The following is a 13865-nucleotide window of genomic DNA, read 5'->3' as shown; positions in this document are numbered from 1 at the left end:
CTTAACACAACTGACACCAGGTTATTAAATTAAAGAATCAAAACGAGGCACAAATTCATCCATCAGATCATAATTAAGCACAGTATTTGTCTCACACAGCTCTGGTGGAAGAAAGACAGTGGCTGGATCTTCAGATGGGACAGCTCATATCTCCATCTTCATGAGTTAATGAAACTCCACAAGAAACACACACGTACAGTGCACTGTGGCTTTCACATTATATGACTTGACAGACAACTAGTTGTCCAGTACGGTTCCATTCAAACAAAACAGGTTTGGTGAATGCGATTGTGAGTGCCGAACATTTGTTGGTGTTAGTTCCGTTATAGAATGCAGTTGTCACTCACTTAAATAACCAAACTGTGTATGAAAGTAATTAAGCCCTCAAATATAGGACAGTCAACCTTATTTTGCTGCTGTGTGAATGTTTGCATAGGAAGCAACTGTGTCATGACAATCAGTGAATACAGAACAGATCATATATTCTTTCAACAATAAATGTTGACATTTCACATTTCAATTGTACATTGTAATTTTTTAGAATGGTAGATTTTGCTGTAGTTTATGTGATCTATATATGATCCTTATAATAATGTATATCGCAGTTTTTATTTTTCAAAGAACCACACTTTTATAAGAATTAAGCTATACTGTAAAATTACATATATAATGTTTTATTTTATTCTTGTTAATTACATGTCAATGATGTTTGAATAAAATGTTTAGCCTCATTAATATTACATTTATTTGCCTCATTAATATTAAAAAAGGAATTGAAATGTTTAAATAAATAAAGATTCTGCATTAAGGCCCTCTGGCTTTCCAAAGTTAAGTACCCCTGCTCTAAGGTGATAGCCATATCCGTTAAACGAAATGAAGCAATGTATTGCTGTTTTGAATGTTGTGACTGTTTACATTGACACCATAATACAACTTATTGCAAGAAAGTGCTTTATTGTGAGAAAGCAGTGTTCTGGTTTACATGCACTCTATAACCAGTGTACTCTTTACTCCCATATCCATGCAGCTCGGTTAGTAAGCAACTTTCTACACAGCAACGAAATTTCCCCAGTACACTTGTGAAAATAACAAACATGGTATCCGAGGAAGACTTCACTAATTTATTCCTAGTTGCTTTGATTTATTTCCAGATATTTCAGAGTTGTTTTGTTTGTTTCCATACCTTTCTATATCGACCTGCAGTGGAATTGCACTGCAATAGTGGGGTTTCCCTCTTATGTAAATCTCCAGGAATCCACCAATGTAAGAGTGCATATATGGGTATAGTTTATTATTGTGTTTATTGTGTATGTGCTTTTCCCACTAAACTCCCAGAAATTCTTTTTGACTTGCTATTGGGCTCCATCCTATGCCGTTTGTTATTCGGTCTGTTCTCCATGCACTTGCACACTCATCAAGAACCTGTTAGAACGCTGCTTGTGTGTTTACGTGGCCACATTAAGCCACGTTCTCTGGGAGAAACCTGGGTGTGTTAAACCACTTTCTCTTAATCCCTTTAACAGGAATTGGCATGCTTGTATACATGACGTTTCAGAATGCCGCTTTCTGCAAAAAACCCTTGAATAAACCATTTTTAAACCATAAGTGCATGTTAACTTGGTCAGTGTCAGGTTCTGGTTTAACTTTGCTTTCATTCATGCATTACATCCCAAAACAGCTCAAAAACATATTTTTATTTAATCTGATCAATTGAATTAAAAAGTGACAGCACACCACTCCCATACAACCTGCACTATTTGATACATCATCCATGTCCATAGCACAAATATGTAAAGATTAGGAGTTTGTTCAAATCTCTACACTATACGAGCAAAAGTAATATTGACTGCTTGATTTATTTGGTAATTTGTCTTGCTTTCTGCTTAATTCAACCTATATTATATTAGTTTGCTTCATTTTCACATTCAGCTTTCAACTAAAAACAGAAAATTCCTGTAGTTTTTGTGCTCTCTTGTTAATAAAGCCAATAAATTAAAATGAATTTCAGAATATCTCAGACCACCCCCCCCACCCCCAAGCTTTCACATACCACATTAGAAGGTCAAGGAAAATTAAATGGCAAAATTTATTCTGAATTTTAAAATATTTGAAATTACTGTAGAGTTTAGTTAGTGGGTGTGAGTGGGCCAAGACCATTTGAGAGAAATGTATTGAGTTTACCTGGAGGTAGGTTGGGTCTCTTCCTCTTCTTGCTGTTTTCTGTTCCGTTCTCAAGAGGACATTCAGAAACCAGGGGCCCATTGGAGCTGCTGAATTGCAGGGGTTCGTTGTTTGTGGCAGGGTCAAAGGGTAGCGGATTCAGTCCTGTGTAGAGAAAGAACAAATAAACTTGGTAAGACCACATGTTCCTTATTGGCTATGCTCACATAGTCAGTGTTTGGGACTGTCAATCATATTTACTAACAGTTGTTACTCTCGAATTGTCCTGTTTATACAATATATTACAGTAGCAGATTGAATACTGTCTGTACAAATAACCCAAGTCAAGCATTTTTTAAGCACACTCTAGCCATTTAAGTATGTATGCAATATGCATCAGAAGTGAGTTTAAGGTTCATTGGCATGCCATCTGAAACTAAACTAACCAAGAGTGAGGTAAAACTCTGATTAAAAGTTTTATTAATTCCAGCTTCTGTCTTGGCTGAAATTAGAGAATGATTCATCGAGTGAGGACAGAAAATGGCCCTTTAAGACTAATTTAATGGTGCAGCTTCATTTCAATGACAGCACATTTCTAGTCTCAAAGCCACAAAGACAGGATTATCCACACACACACACACACACACACACACACACACACACACACACACACACACACACACACACACACACACACACACACACACACACACACTCATTATTAACCCCACTGTGAATTCCATTACAGAAATTGACTGCAGGTTCTTATGCTAAATTAGGAAAAGGTTTTGAGACCGCAATCAATACCCAAGAACTCTCTGTATTTCCATTCCAGAGAGTAACATCCACAAGGAGACGAGGAGGATTATAAAAAAGATAAAACCATTTCATGAATGATGTATTCAATAATAAAAACCAAAATACAGACCACACATCCAGGATTCAAATGATAATTTCAGTGAATGTTAACCCAAGTACATCAGTTCTGCCCTATACACAGAGTATGTTACGTGAGGTTTAGAATACAGAATAATGTCTGAGATATGCATGCCGGTCTGTTTTCATGAAATATTCATCTCATATCTTGGTTTATATTGTTTTGATTGGTATTATTTGCCTGAAGGATAAGGCAGTGTGGGTCTGGGGGCATGTTACCCCATATCCCAGTGGCCACACATCATGATAAGAGAGATAAAGAGAGAGATTGACACAGAGTTCAAAGGGCCAAGCTCAAAAATCTGCCGCATCTGCCCTCTGCAGTGCGCTATGACAGCAGCACACAATGCTTTCAGACTCACCAACATCACACTGTGAGAACGAGAGCGCAAGATTGTTGAAAAAAGGCAGAATCTGATGGGAGATAGATGCAACTGAATGTGAAATAGCAGATAAATAAAGAGGGATATGACATTTTTTACCAAAGAGGAACAAAGCAGAAAGACAGCACAAGAAATTACAGAAAAATAGGAGGACTGAAGACTAATGTAAACAGTGCTGAATAACGCTTTCTCTCTTTCTGGTGAGAAGTCCTTGGCATGTAAGGGGGTGTTAATGAGATGATGTAATGATTCATTGAGCGAGAGTCCAGGTCAAGGCTGTTAATTACAACAGCCGCCAAGACTGTGTAATATTGAATATTTAGAATATATTCATAATGATGTTGACAATCAAAAACCAGGCAATCTTCAGACATTTTTTGGCTAGTTATGAATTTAAGCTCTGAAGATGTTTTTAAAGATTTCCTGTTTCAGTGGCATACCCAAAATGAAAAGGCTTATAAAACAAATAAAAAAGAAAAAGAAAAAAGGAGGGCCTAGAGTTTGTTTTCATTGTAAAGAATGAAAACTGTATTTTTAACCATATAGAATATGATACATTCCGAGACTCTCAGCCTAAAACAACTTTTTTTCTTTCAGCAGTTTCTCTTATTTTTCTTATTTGACATTATATATCTCTGGGTGTAAACAAGGTAGATCTGAAAAACTGCTTTTGTTTTGTTCCCTATCATGTCACCTGTAGCAATCAAAAGTTATAGCATTACAAAAACAATTAATCATAGTGTTGAAAAGCCTCTCCAAACAAATAAAAACAAAAATTGTATAAATAATAACTAATTACACATGCAAACACAACAATGACTTAAAGTATGCATAGCATGGACACATGATTTTAGTAATGAGATTTCACAGAATGAGTGCCTCTTGACTCAATACATTGACTATCAATTAATTGCCAACAAAACCCTTCATAGCCAACTAACAAAGGACAATTGCATCTATGTGAATGAACTCATGCAGTTAATCCAGGATGGACTTCAAAAGACATTAGTCATTAACCTTAAAGTTCATAAAAAATCTTTGTTTTAAACACTGACCCTTAACACTTAATTAGTTTAACAGTTTTAAACCATGACTTGCACTATACATAAGTAATATTGGCATTATATTCATGATGTTAGTCAGAGGGGAATTGGCCCCCACAGTGAGCCTGGTTTCTCCCAAGGTTATTTTTCTCCATTAATCAACATCTTATGGAGTTTTGTTCCTTGCCACAGTCGCCTTCAGCTTGCTCACAGGGATTCTAAATACAATTATTATTTAATTAATTATTTTTAAACACAACTTGCAATCATATTTTTATCAAATTACACAATGATGACTCTAAGACATTATAGATATTACAGTTTAATTTTCTGTTAATGCCTGATCTTCTGTAAAGCTTCTTTGAAACAATGTGTGTTGTGAAAGGCGCTATATAGTATAAATAAAAATGACTTGACTTAAAGAGTATGAATCGAGATTGTGTCATTTACATTGCACCATCTCCTGGTGGCCATAAGTAATATTGTGCTTCGTGGCGATGATCTAAAGATTTATGCATCCGATTACCTTTTGTGTGGATGCATTTGAAAGGTAATCACCTCCTCCAAGTAATGGTATGTGATAGTTTATGTTACGTTTATTTTTCATGAAATTATAAGCGAAAAAGCAGCATAAAAGCAACACCAACATACTTAGCTATTACTCACTATATTTATGTTTGTGAGTAAAACAAATATGCTGGTTGTATTCTAATCTTTGAGAGCTTTTAAACAACATAAGACAAATGGCTATTTGATTAATTTGATGTTTTTATTGATTGCAGTAATATGTATAGTGCAATTTATTTTCTACATCTTTAAAATGGAACACTTCTGATTTGTCTACAAATTTCAAAGCACTTGTTCAGTTTTGGTCATAATTCCTGCATGCATTGAAAAGTAGAGTTTCAAATGATACCTATTTTGTGTTGGTCAAGACCAGGTGTGGGCAACTATTTTGGTAAAGGGGACACATCAGGCTTTAAGTAGTGCATAGGGGGGGGCTACATGCATTCTAAATTGACTTCTAAATTGCACAAATAAAAAATACATATTCGTCTCTCGCTTGCTTTTGCTCATGTGTCAATGATTACCCCTCTGCGTGTCAATGATGTTGAGATCTACTTTTATATTTAATTTCATCACTGAATCGGTTTATCTGCAAACTTAGTAGCACCAAACAGCACAAGCAGCCTCAAGAATGGACACAGAGTGGACGTATGGCACTTTTCCTTGAGCAGAATATTGCACTAGAGATTGCCAAGTTAGTTCAAAGGGGAAAGCGAGAGCTAGAAAGAGCACACTCGTGTGCATGGTTGCGAAACTGCACAAAATAAGTATAACATTAGGTGGAATATTTCCAATTTGTGCAAGTATAAATCTAAAACTGGGAGTGTTGCGTCTCTTATCTAGCAACCCAGAGCATGTCAAGCATTCGTGGAGGCACATTAGGTCTCACGGCAAGTTAACTGAAATACACAAAAATAAACAGAGTCTATATGGACCAAGACTTTATTTGATATCAACTGGTTATCGCACACATTATCGATATTGTTTAAAATAGTTTATTTGGACGCACTGCATTACACCCGCCCTACACCAGACGCAATGTCTTGAGGCTGTCTACACTGGAAGCATCGAAGTGAGCATTCTAAATGATGTGCACAGACCAATCAGATGTGAGGTCGAGTAGACTTCAGAAATGGTTAAATGGGTGAATAATCTTTATCCTACCTTATTTTCAATGAAAATTCACTGGTAAAACATTCACTCTGTATAATTATTATTGTAATGTTATTTTTGATAAAACTGGTTAAAAACAAAATATTAATTAAATTAGCAGAAGAGAGACCAGGAACATCAAGAGGATGCTTTAATGCGACAGTCAAAAGTTATTTAAATATGTAACATAGAAAATGAATGGAAAATATATTCACACATATTACACTTAGTGAGTAAAATCACTTCATTTTAGATGTTTCCAGTGAAGACAACATTATTGCTAATAACAGGAAAGATTTGCTTTTCATGGTTAGAACAGACCAGTGACCAATTTTTGGGTTGTAACCCACCAGTTGAGAACCACTGTTAAATGGTTTCTCTGATTGAAACAAAAATCACCCTTATATACTCTTTCAAAGCAAATATGTAATACATATTAAAAATTGTCAAAAGGCTGAAAATATCAATGTGTAATTGTTTTTAGCTGCATAGCCCAGCCTTAGCATCTGCTGGTCATTATGTTTCTCTCTCTGTCACAAACACAGACAAACAAAGCTGTCACTCTAAGTGAAACTGTCAATCCCCTTATATACAGGTATATTACGAGCTGAGCTTTGAGTCTGCAGGCAGACAATGGGCGGAAGACGAACAGGCGAGAACAGCATAGGGGTCCGTGGCCCTTGTGTGACCCCTAACAGCTCTCCAGATGTTGTGTGTTTATAGTTCTTTGATATCACTCTGATAGATGTTTCCCCTGCACATGATAGACAAATTGTGCCTGTGCACACCAAGAGGAACCCTCCATCTATAACAAAAAACAGGGTGGGGGGGGGGGGGGGCATAAAGTCGATACATTAATGCACAACCTGTTATGCTGAGTAAGAGCAAAATATAACCAAGACTGAAACCCAAAATCTGATCACAAGCAGCAACCCAAAAAATAACTAAATAAAAAATAGGAGTCAGACAAAAAAGGAATTAGGTTGCTTTCTGTCTGTAACACTCTTGCTGCAGATGGAGATGCTTCAAAAGTGATGCTGATGAGATTTAAATGAGTATTACTGTTCCTGTTGGCCACAGAGGAGAAATAAGATGCATATCACATACTCAGTGTAGCAGCAGGAGAACTTGCATAACACATTCTTATCTTGGAAAGAGAGAGATGGAATGGAAGCGATAGATGTGTGTGTGTGTGTGTGTGTGTGTGTGTGGGGGGGTTAAGCAGAATCTCAAGCGATTCTAAATAGGAGACTCGCAAGCAGCTGGTGGCCTCTAACACCAAATGAGACTCATGCATTTATAGATGTGTTGAGGCAACGGTTCTGATTAACGTAATGTGTTTACAGGGGAATTTTAATGTCTCACAGCATCCTAAACCAGAATCATGATTTTCTATCAGGTGTGGCTTGATGAAATTGCTCATTCAGACCTTACACTTTTTCTTTGGTTCTCAACTTCGATCAAGCACATTTTCATCTCAAAATTCCACTGTGCTTTAGAAGAACAACGCGTTGCCACCTCGCCATCTGGCATCTTGGGCTTGATCTGGGAGAAGACCATTGTGTGCTCATAAACAAGACAAGATAAACTGTCTGAGGGAGAAACACAATACCTTCTCTACTCCTCAACCCCCAATCCAACTGGAATTGTCTCTCTTAGAAGAGGGGAAAATGTACTTCTTTATTCTGTTTCCTCTCTCTCCCTCTCTCTCTGTTTATTCATGCAGAGTCTAAGATCATTGCTGGGGCCAAACCCCCTGTCATTCGTACATGATACCCCTGACATTGGATATGCTAGATAATGCAATAATTAGTTTTCCCTCAAGAGGGTGTTGCATATGTTATCATGAAACAACTTTGTCTGAACAGTGTCTGGTCTAAACACTACATGGTATACAGTATGAGAATTCCCCAACTCTTTATCCTTTCATGCACTTCTATATCAGGCCCTGTCCCAAAAGCTGCCCTTTAGATCTTGCGGTTCTCATCAGAGTTCACACTTTGGTGATGTAGTGCTAATGTTGGGTAGCAGCAGTCTGCTGTTGATGTGAAGATTGCACTAGAGCTGCATTTGCACATAGCTGTAGCAAAGAGTAAAAATGACAAATAGGACTCCATTCGATATTGTGGACTTAATGGACACATGCAAGCAAAGTCCACATGTGTCTGTCTGTCTGTTTCTCTCCCAATATTGTGCCCTGCCCAGCAGCCTCCATTTTGAAGATCAGGCAAGTTTTTCTCTGTAAAACCTCCTCTCAGGTATGACAAATTTTGCATTTATTCTTGTAAATATGGCAGCTGCCCTCATTGTAAAAGTGTCTCATTTATGCCAGCCTGTTTAATTAGGCTGGCATTGGAGATCAATTCCCTCTTAGGGTCTCTAGGGACAGAGCAAGACATTGAGAAGATAGAGACACACTGAGTAGATGTATTAACTGAAGAGGCAGATACAGTGAATTTCCGTTTTTAGGCAATACATCACACAGCAGTCCTTCAGGACTCCACTCCATTCGCGAATGGGTCCTCCATTCGCAAGTAGATGGATGAATTGCTAAAGCAGTGTTTAACGTCTGGTCCGAAACCCACTTCTCTTCTTATGAGAAAAAGATAAAAGGAAAATATCACTCCCATGGCAGCCAGTGTAAAACAAATAACAGCAGGCTGGTGGCAGAAGGGGATTTGGAGGTTGAATGCAAAAAGATGCGCAGGAGTCTGCTATGAATGACTGCGAGATCTGCCGGCAGAAATCAGACACTGATGCAAAGAAATCTGTTTGTTACAGGAAATTAGACAAAATCATGAGAAAATTTGTCAAGAGCTCACAAGATGACAAACAGAGAGCCAAACCGCCAAACACAAGATGAAAGACTAAACATCCTCGAAAAGAATGAAAATATATGTAAACTATAATTTGTACACATGAAAGAAAGTCCTGACCGGGCAGTTGGGAATGATTAATTGCAAAAACAAATAAAACCACATTGCTAATCTTAAGTCTCTCGTGCTAACCCGTCTTACAGCCTTTGTCTAAGTGGTTCATTGATACCATCCATGCTGAGCTGTGGGTGACAGTCAGCATAACAGCTGTGAACTAGTCATTTAACACCAGCCAACAGGATGGCTGACTGAGGGCTCATGCCTCCTAAAGACTATATAAGTAAAGAACACATCTTGCCTACACAGTTAAGGGCTTTACAAAGGAACCAAAGCCAGAACTTCAGTTACATTACATGAATATGCACAAAACACACTGATTTAGCCCCTCCTGGTGTGGTAACATTTTTTGTTTTGAGCTAAACACATGCCTAACACACTGCCAAATTAGTTGGATCAATGTAAAGAGTAACTTAGATAATAACATTTCTGGTGATCAGAGATCAAACTAAGTCTACAGCTCAGTGGTTGGAGAGAAGTTGAGGTTTCTCAGAATCACTGTATCAAAGGCTCTCTGTTTGGATGCTGCCTGAGGGACATCTACAGGGACTGGACCCAATAGAGACACGATCATAAAACAGGATCCTTACTATGGACTCATGCCATTTAGAGCAAGACTAGTGCTTAAAGTGGTAAGGTGGTAAGCCAAGAGCTCAAGATGAGAGTGTATTTAGAAATCTCAGGGTTATAAAGAAGAAAGTATGTGAGTGAGGTGAAAACTAGTCCCAGTATGCCTCAGATGGCATGCAAAGACTACCCAGAAATCTTTCACTGACTGTCTGATTTGATGCATATTGTATATTTATTATTTTGAATGGAAAGAAATTCTGATTACAAAGTCTAGACACATTTCCCGTAATTATTTGCTGTGTTTGGCAAGTAGAAAACCAACCCCACTTTTTAATTATTTTTAAGAATTATCTTAATTTGAGATTTCTCCATGCTATTATCCTGATCTTAATTTCGAATCCTAAGATCTATTACTTTAAAGTTTACTTCCAATGGAGAATGGCCAGACTGGTTCGAGCTGACAGAAAGGCTACAGTAACTCAGATAACCACTCTGTACAATTGTAGTGAGCAGAATAACATTTGAGAATGCACATGTCGAACCTTGAGGCGGATGGGCTACAACAGCAGCAAAACACATCTGGCAATTTATTAAGAACATAGTGGTTCTAATAAAGTGCTCAGTGATAATTATATGTTTATTGTTTACATGAATAATTTGTACTATTTGCAAGTATTTACAATGATACATAGAAGAAGTGATAAAATGGACTAGGGCTGCAACGACTAATCGATAAAATCGATTATTATCGATAATGGAAATCATCGATAACGAATTTCATTGTCGATTAGTTGGATGTCTGCAGCGATCACGGAAAAGCTCTGTCAGTGACGCCACTTTACAGCCAGACAATGGAGACAAACTGAAGCTGGAAAAACACGACCCAATAGGCAAACAGTTTAAGTGGTGTGGTTGCTGCTTCAGGTGTGTTGAAAGAGTGATTGTGCCATTTGATGCGCTTTAGAGCTGTTTCTCTCCAGCACATTATTTTCTTTATCAGCATGTTATTTTCTGTTTTATAATGTATACATGTTATGAATTCAAAACCAGGCGCATATTTCGCAAAACTGTTAGTCTTCACTAAATGCAAGTCTCTTCACTGAGCAAGCGAGCGCGCGCATCGCGTCAATCAAACCAATCGCAATGGAGAAAAGGAGCGCAATAACTTTGATTAAACTCTTGCAACATCATACCTCGCTTTCAGCTTCAATGTAATCAATTGGGCAGTGTTCACTGATGTCACGCTGATGTCTCAGATGTCAAAGTGTGCAGTTTAAAGCGTTTTAGATTGTTTCTCAGCATGTGAGCACAAGAGTGAATCTGCACTGTGTTTACAGATGATTGTACTATATTAAACTGTGTATAATACTGAATATAATGTATAATAACTGATATTTTATCATCCTGATAATGGCAAATGAAATGTCTGATTCCACCAGTAAATTTATTCCATGGCAAACATTATTTTACTGGATAAGCATACACAATTTTTTTGAAAAGAATATTTCAGAAAAATATAATCAGTGACAATACTATTTTAAATCCTAAAATATTAATTTAAAATACTTCAAATGTATGTAACCAGTGACAGTGTGCAAACATATGTGTCTAACATAATTATGAATTTTTCAGCTGGGCAGAATTATTCATATTTCTATTCTCATGTCACTATTGTCCTCTGCTGGACTGATATTTTGTCCCACTCCATCCCCGATGGAACATTTTACTCTTTATTGAATGGTACTTTTTGTTCAACAAAGTTTTACAAGCAATGAAAGGAACTGTTCTTCATATGTACTGAAAGTAATAACAATAAATGAAAACTGAACTTTTCATGATTCAGGCTTTGTTAAAAAGTTTGTGAGAGTATAGAATCATGAATTCAGTAATGTAAATGGAACCAAAATCCGTACGCCCTATATCATTTCTGTTTTAAAAAAAAAAAATCATATTTTAATCAAATACAGGAAATAAAAGGTATTTTATCATATTAATCACAGAAATAATCAAAGATGAATCGATTATCAAAATAATTCTTGGCTGGAATAAGCTGCAAAGTGGACCACACCTTATACCTGTGTTAGGTGTTCTCCAAGCCGTTTTATACAAAAGCAACAAACAAGTATTTTTAGTATGTACTTGTTCTTCATGAACTGTCTCATTAAGCTGAATAAAGAGTGGGAAGTTCCCTCAGCCACTCACATAGCGAACATCCCAAAACCTGCTGGTAATTTATTAAATTCAGTTGAACAACTGCCTACTCCTACGCTGCACCTCCTGTGTGAAAAGAATAATCCCTGCTTTTGGTTTACATTTAAGGAGAAATTAAATTCTGAGAAAGGAGTCTAGCACTACAAACACCAGGAGCTATTCAGGACTCACCTAAAGACCTCACTACTCCACAGCCAAGTGCTACAGCATGGAAAACAAACACATTTAGCACCTTACTTGGGCTGCTAAAGATCTTGAAAATTTCCTTCATGTACTGAGTATCGGTTTTACTCAGCAGCACAAGCAGCTGTGTTCCTTCACAGCCATCTTCCTCTTTACAGTACAGATGTTATTAATACCAGCTGCGGCAATGTCCCATAAATTATTTATTCAAGAGTGACAGGGCTTCTTTCAAATCCATTAATAGAGTAGAGGGCAGGGAATGGAAGAGCCTCTTCATGCTGGTCTGGAGGGCACAGTGTGAACCATTCATCTTCTGAGAATTTATAAAAACAACTTAACTGAGAGATTATGTTGTCTATCGGTCTGAGACAAGGAGAGGGGAAAATGTATGTCACAGAGCAGTACCATCACTGACCTGATGAATTCATGCAGGCTCTTTCTTGCAGTTCTTTCTCTTCAAGATTGGAAAACTTCCCCATTCAAAGAAAAAAGGTCATAAAGCATTTTGTGAAATGCATGCTATGCTTTGCAATTAGATTTTCATATCCTAACATATATTTTATTTTGAGAATAAAAGCCTTGAAAAATTTGTAGTCTCTCCAACAATTAATCTGAGCCCTGGGAGTACTTGAAAAGCTGCCCTGGGGAAAGAGGGTACTTGGTTGCACACAGTCAATACAGAGGTCACATTGTGCAGCTTAGCCAACAATGCATTAAATTAATTGTACAAGTTTTAAATTTTTGAGGCACTGGAGTAGTCAGATCCACACTGGGCAGCATCGTGCTATCCAACAGATGTTGTGAAATAAATAATGGTGGGTGGGGAGGACTGCAATTTCTCAAGGTCGAATGACAGTCTGTCCTTGCCTCTCTATTGGTACATTGACTCTCAGAGAATGAGATCCAAAATTAGCTAAAAGCAAGCACTATTCTACTTATGCCCATGAGGGTGGTGATAACTCATCACAAGGTCTACAAGCAACACTCAGGAAGGTGTAGTGTCAGAATCTAGATCAAGGATGGACTAAAAATTGAGCTGCTTGGCTATTCTTAGCCAAACCTCTAACATATTAGAGTATAAACACATTGACATGAGATGACTACAATCCTGGCCAGATGAATAAACAAGGTGCCTAACTGATCTAGATAATAGAAATTATGTTAATTGTCTGAAGAATTCACCTGTATTAAGTTCATTTTAACTTCAAAGGAAACTTATACAGCAAGAAAATCTGACAAACAGTAAGTGAAACTCAAAAATAGACCACACATTCAAGGAACAGTTCAATAATTACTTATCCAAAAGGATATATACACACACACACACACACACACACACACACACACACACACACACACACACACACACACACACACACAGTATATATAAATATATATATATATTTTTTTTAAATGATACGATCACTGAATGTTTTTAATTAGCATTTGTTAGGTACTATCGAAGAACCACGATTCCAAAAAAATTTAAACGGTATATCATCTTGTTGCTAATTTCCATACCATATTACAGTATGCTGTCATTAGCTAAATGCTATGAAATGTGACAATTTTGAGATGAAATCAATGACAATTTGAAAATAACATAAAAAAACCTACTGGATATGGCTAAGTGTGATCTTTAAACAGCAGAAGTGTGTAATTTAATTAAATAATATACAGTAGCATGTGCAGCATGTTACAGAATGTACAAGAGGTGATGCTCTGCT

At 37.1% G+C, this 13865-nt stretch overlaps 1 protein-coding gene across 3 annotated transcripts in view; it reads right to left on the bottom strand.

Annotated features, from left to right (window-relative positions):
- Positions 1 to 13865, bottom strand: part of LOC127659451 (ecto-NOX disulfide-thiol exchanger 2-like) — a 192063-nt gene that overhangs the window by 138903 nt on the left and 39295 nt on the right. For all 3 annotated transcript variants that reach the window (XM_052149280.1, XM_052149282.1, XM_052149281.1), the window contains one exon: positions 2182 to 2325. In XM_052149280.1, the coding sequence (XP_052005240.1) occupies positions 2182 to 2325 (144 nt within the window). The remainder of the gene's footprint in view (positions 1 to 2181; positions 2326 to 13865) is intronic.

Source organism: Xyrauchen texanus, chromosome 19, assembly GCF_025860055.1.
Source record: "Xyrauchen texanus isolate HMW12.3.18 chromosome 19, RBS_HiC_50CHRs, whole genome shotgun sequence".
NCBI classification, from domain to species: Eukaryota; Metazoa; Chordata; class Actinopteri; order Cypriniformes; family Catostomidae; genus Xyrauchen; species Xyrauchen texanus.
Note: the sequence above shows the minus strand (reverse complement) of the source record. Positions and strands in the feature narration are given on the sequence as shown.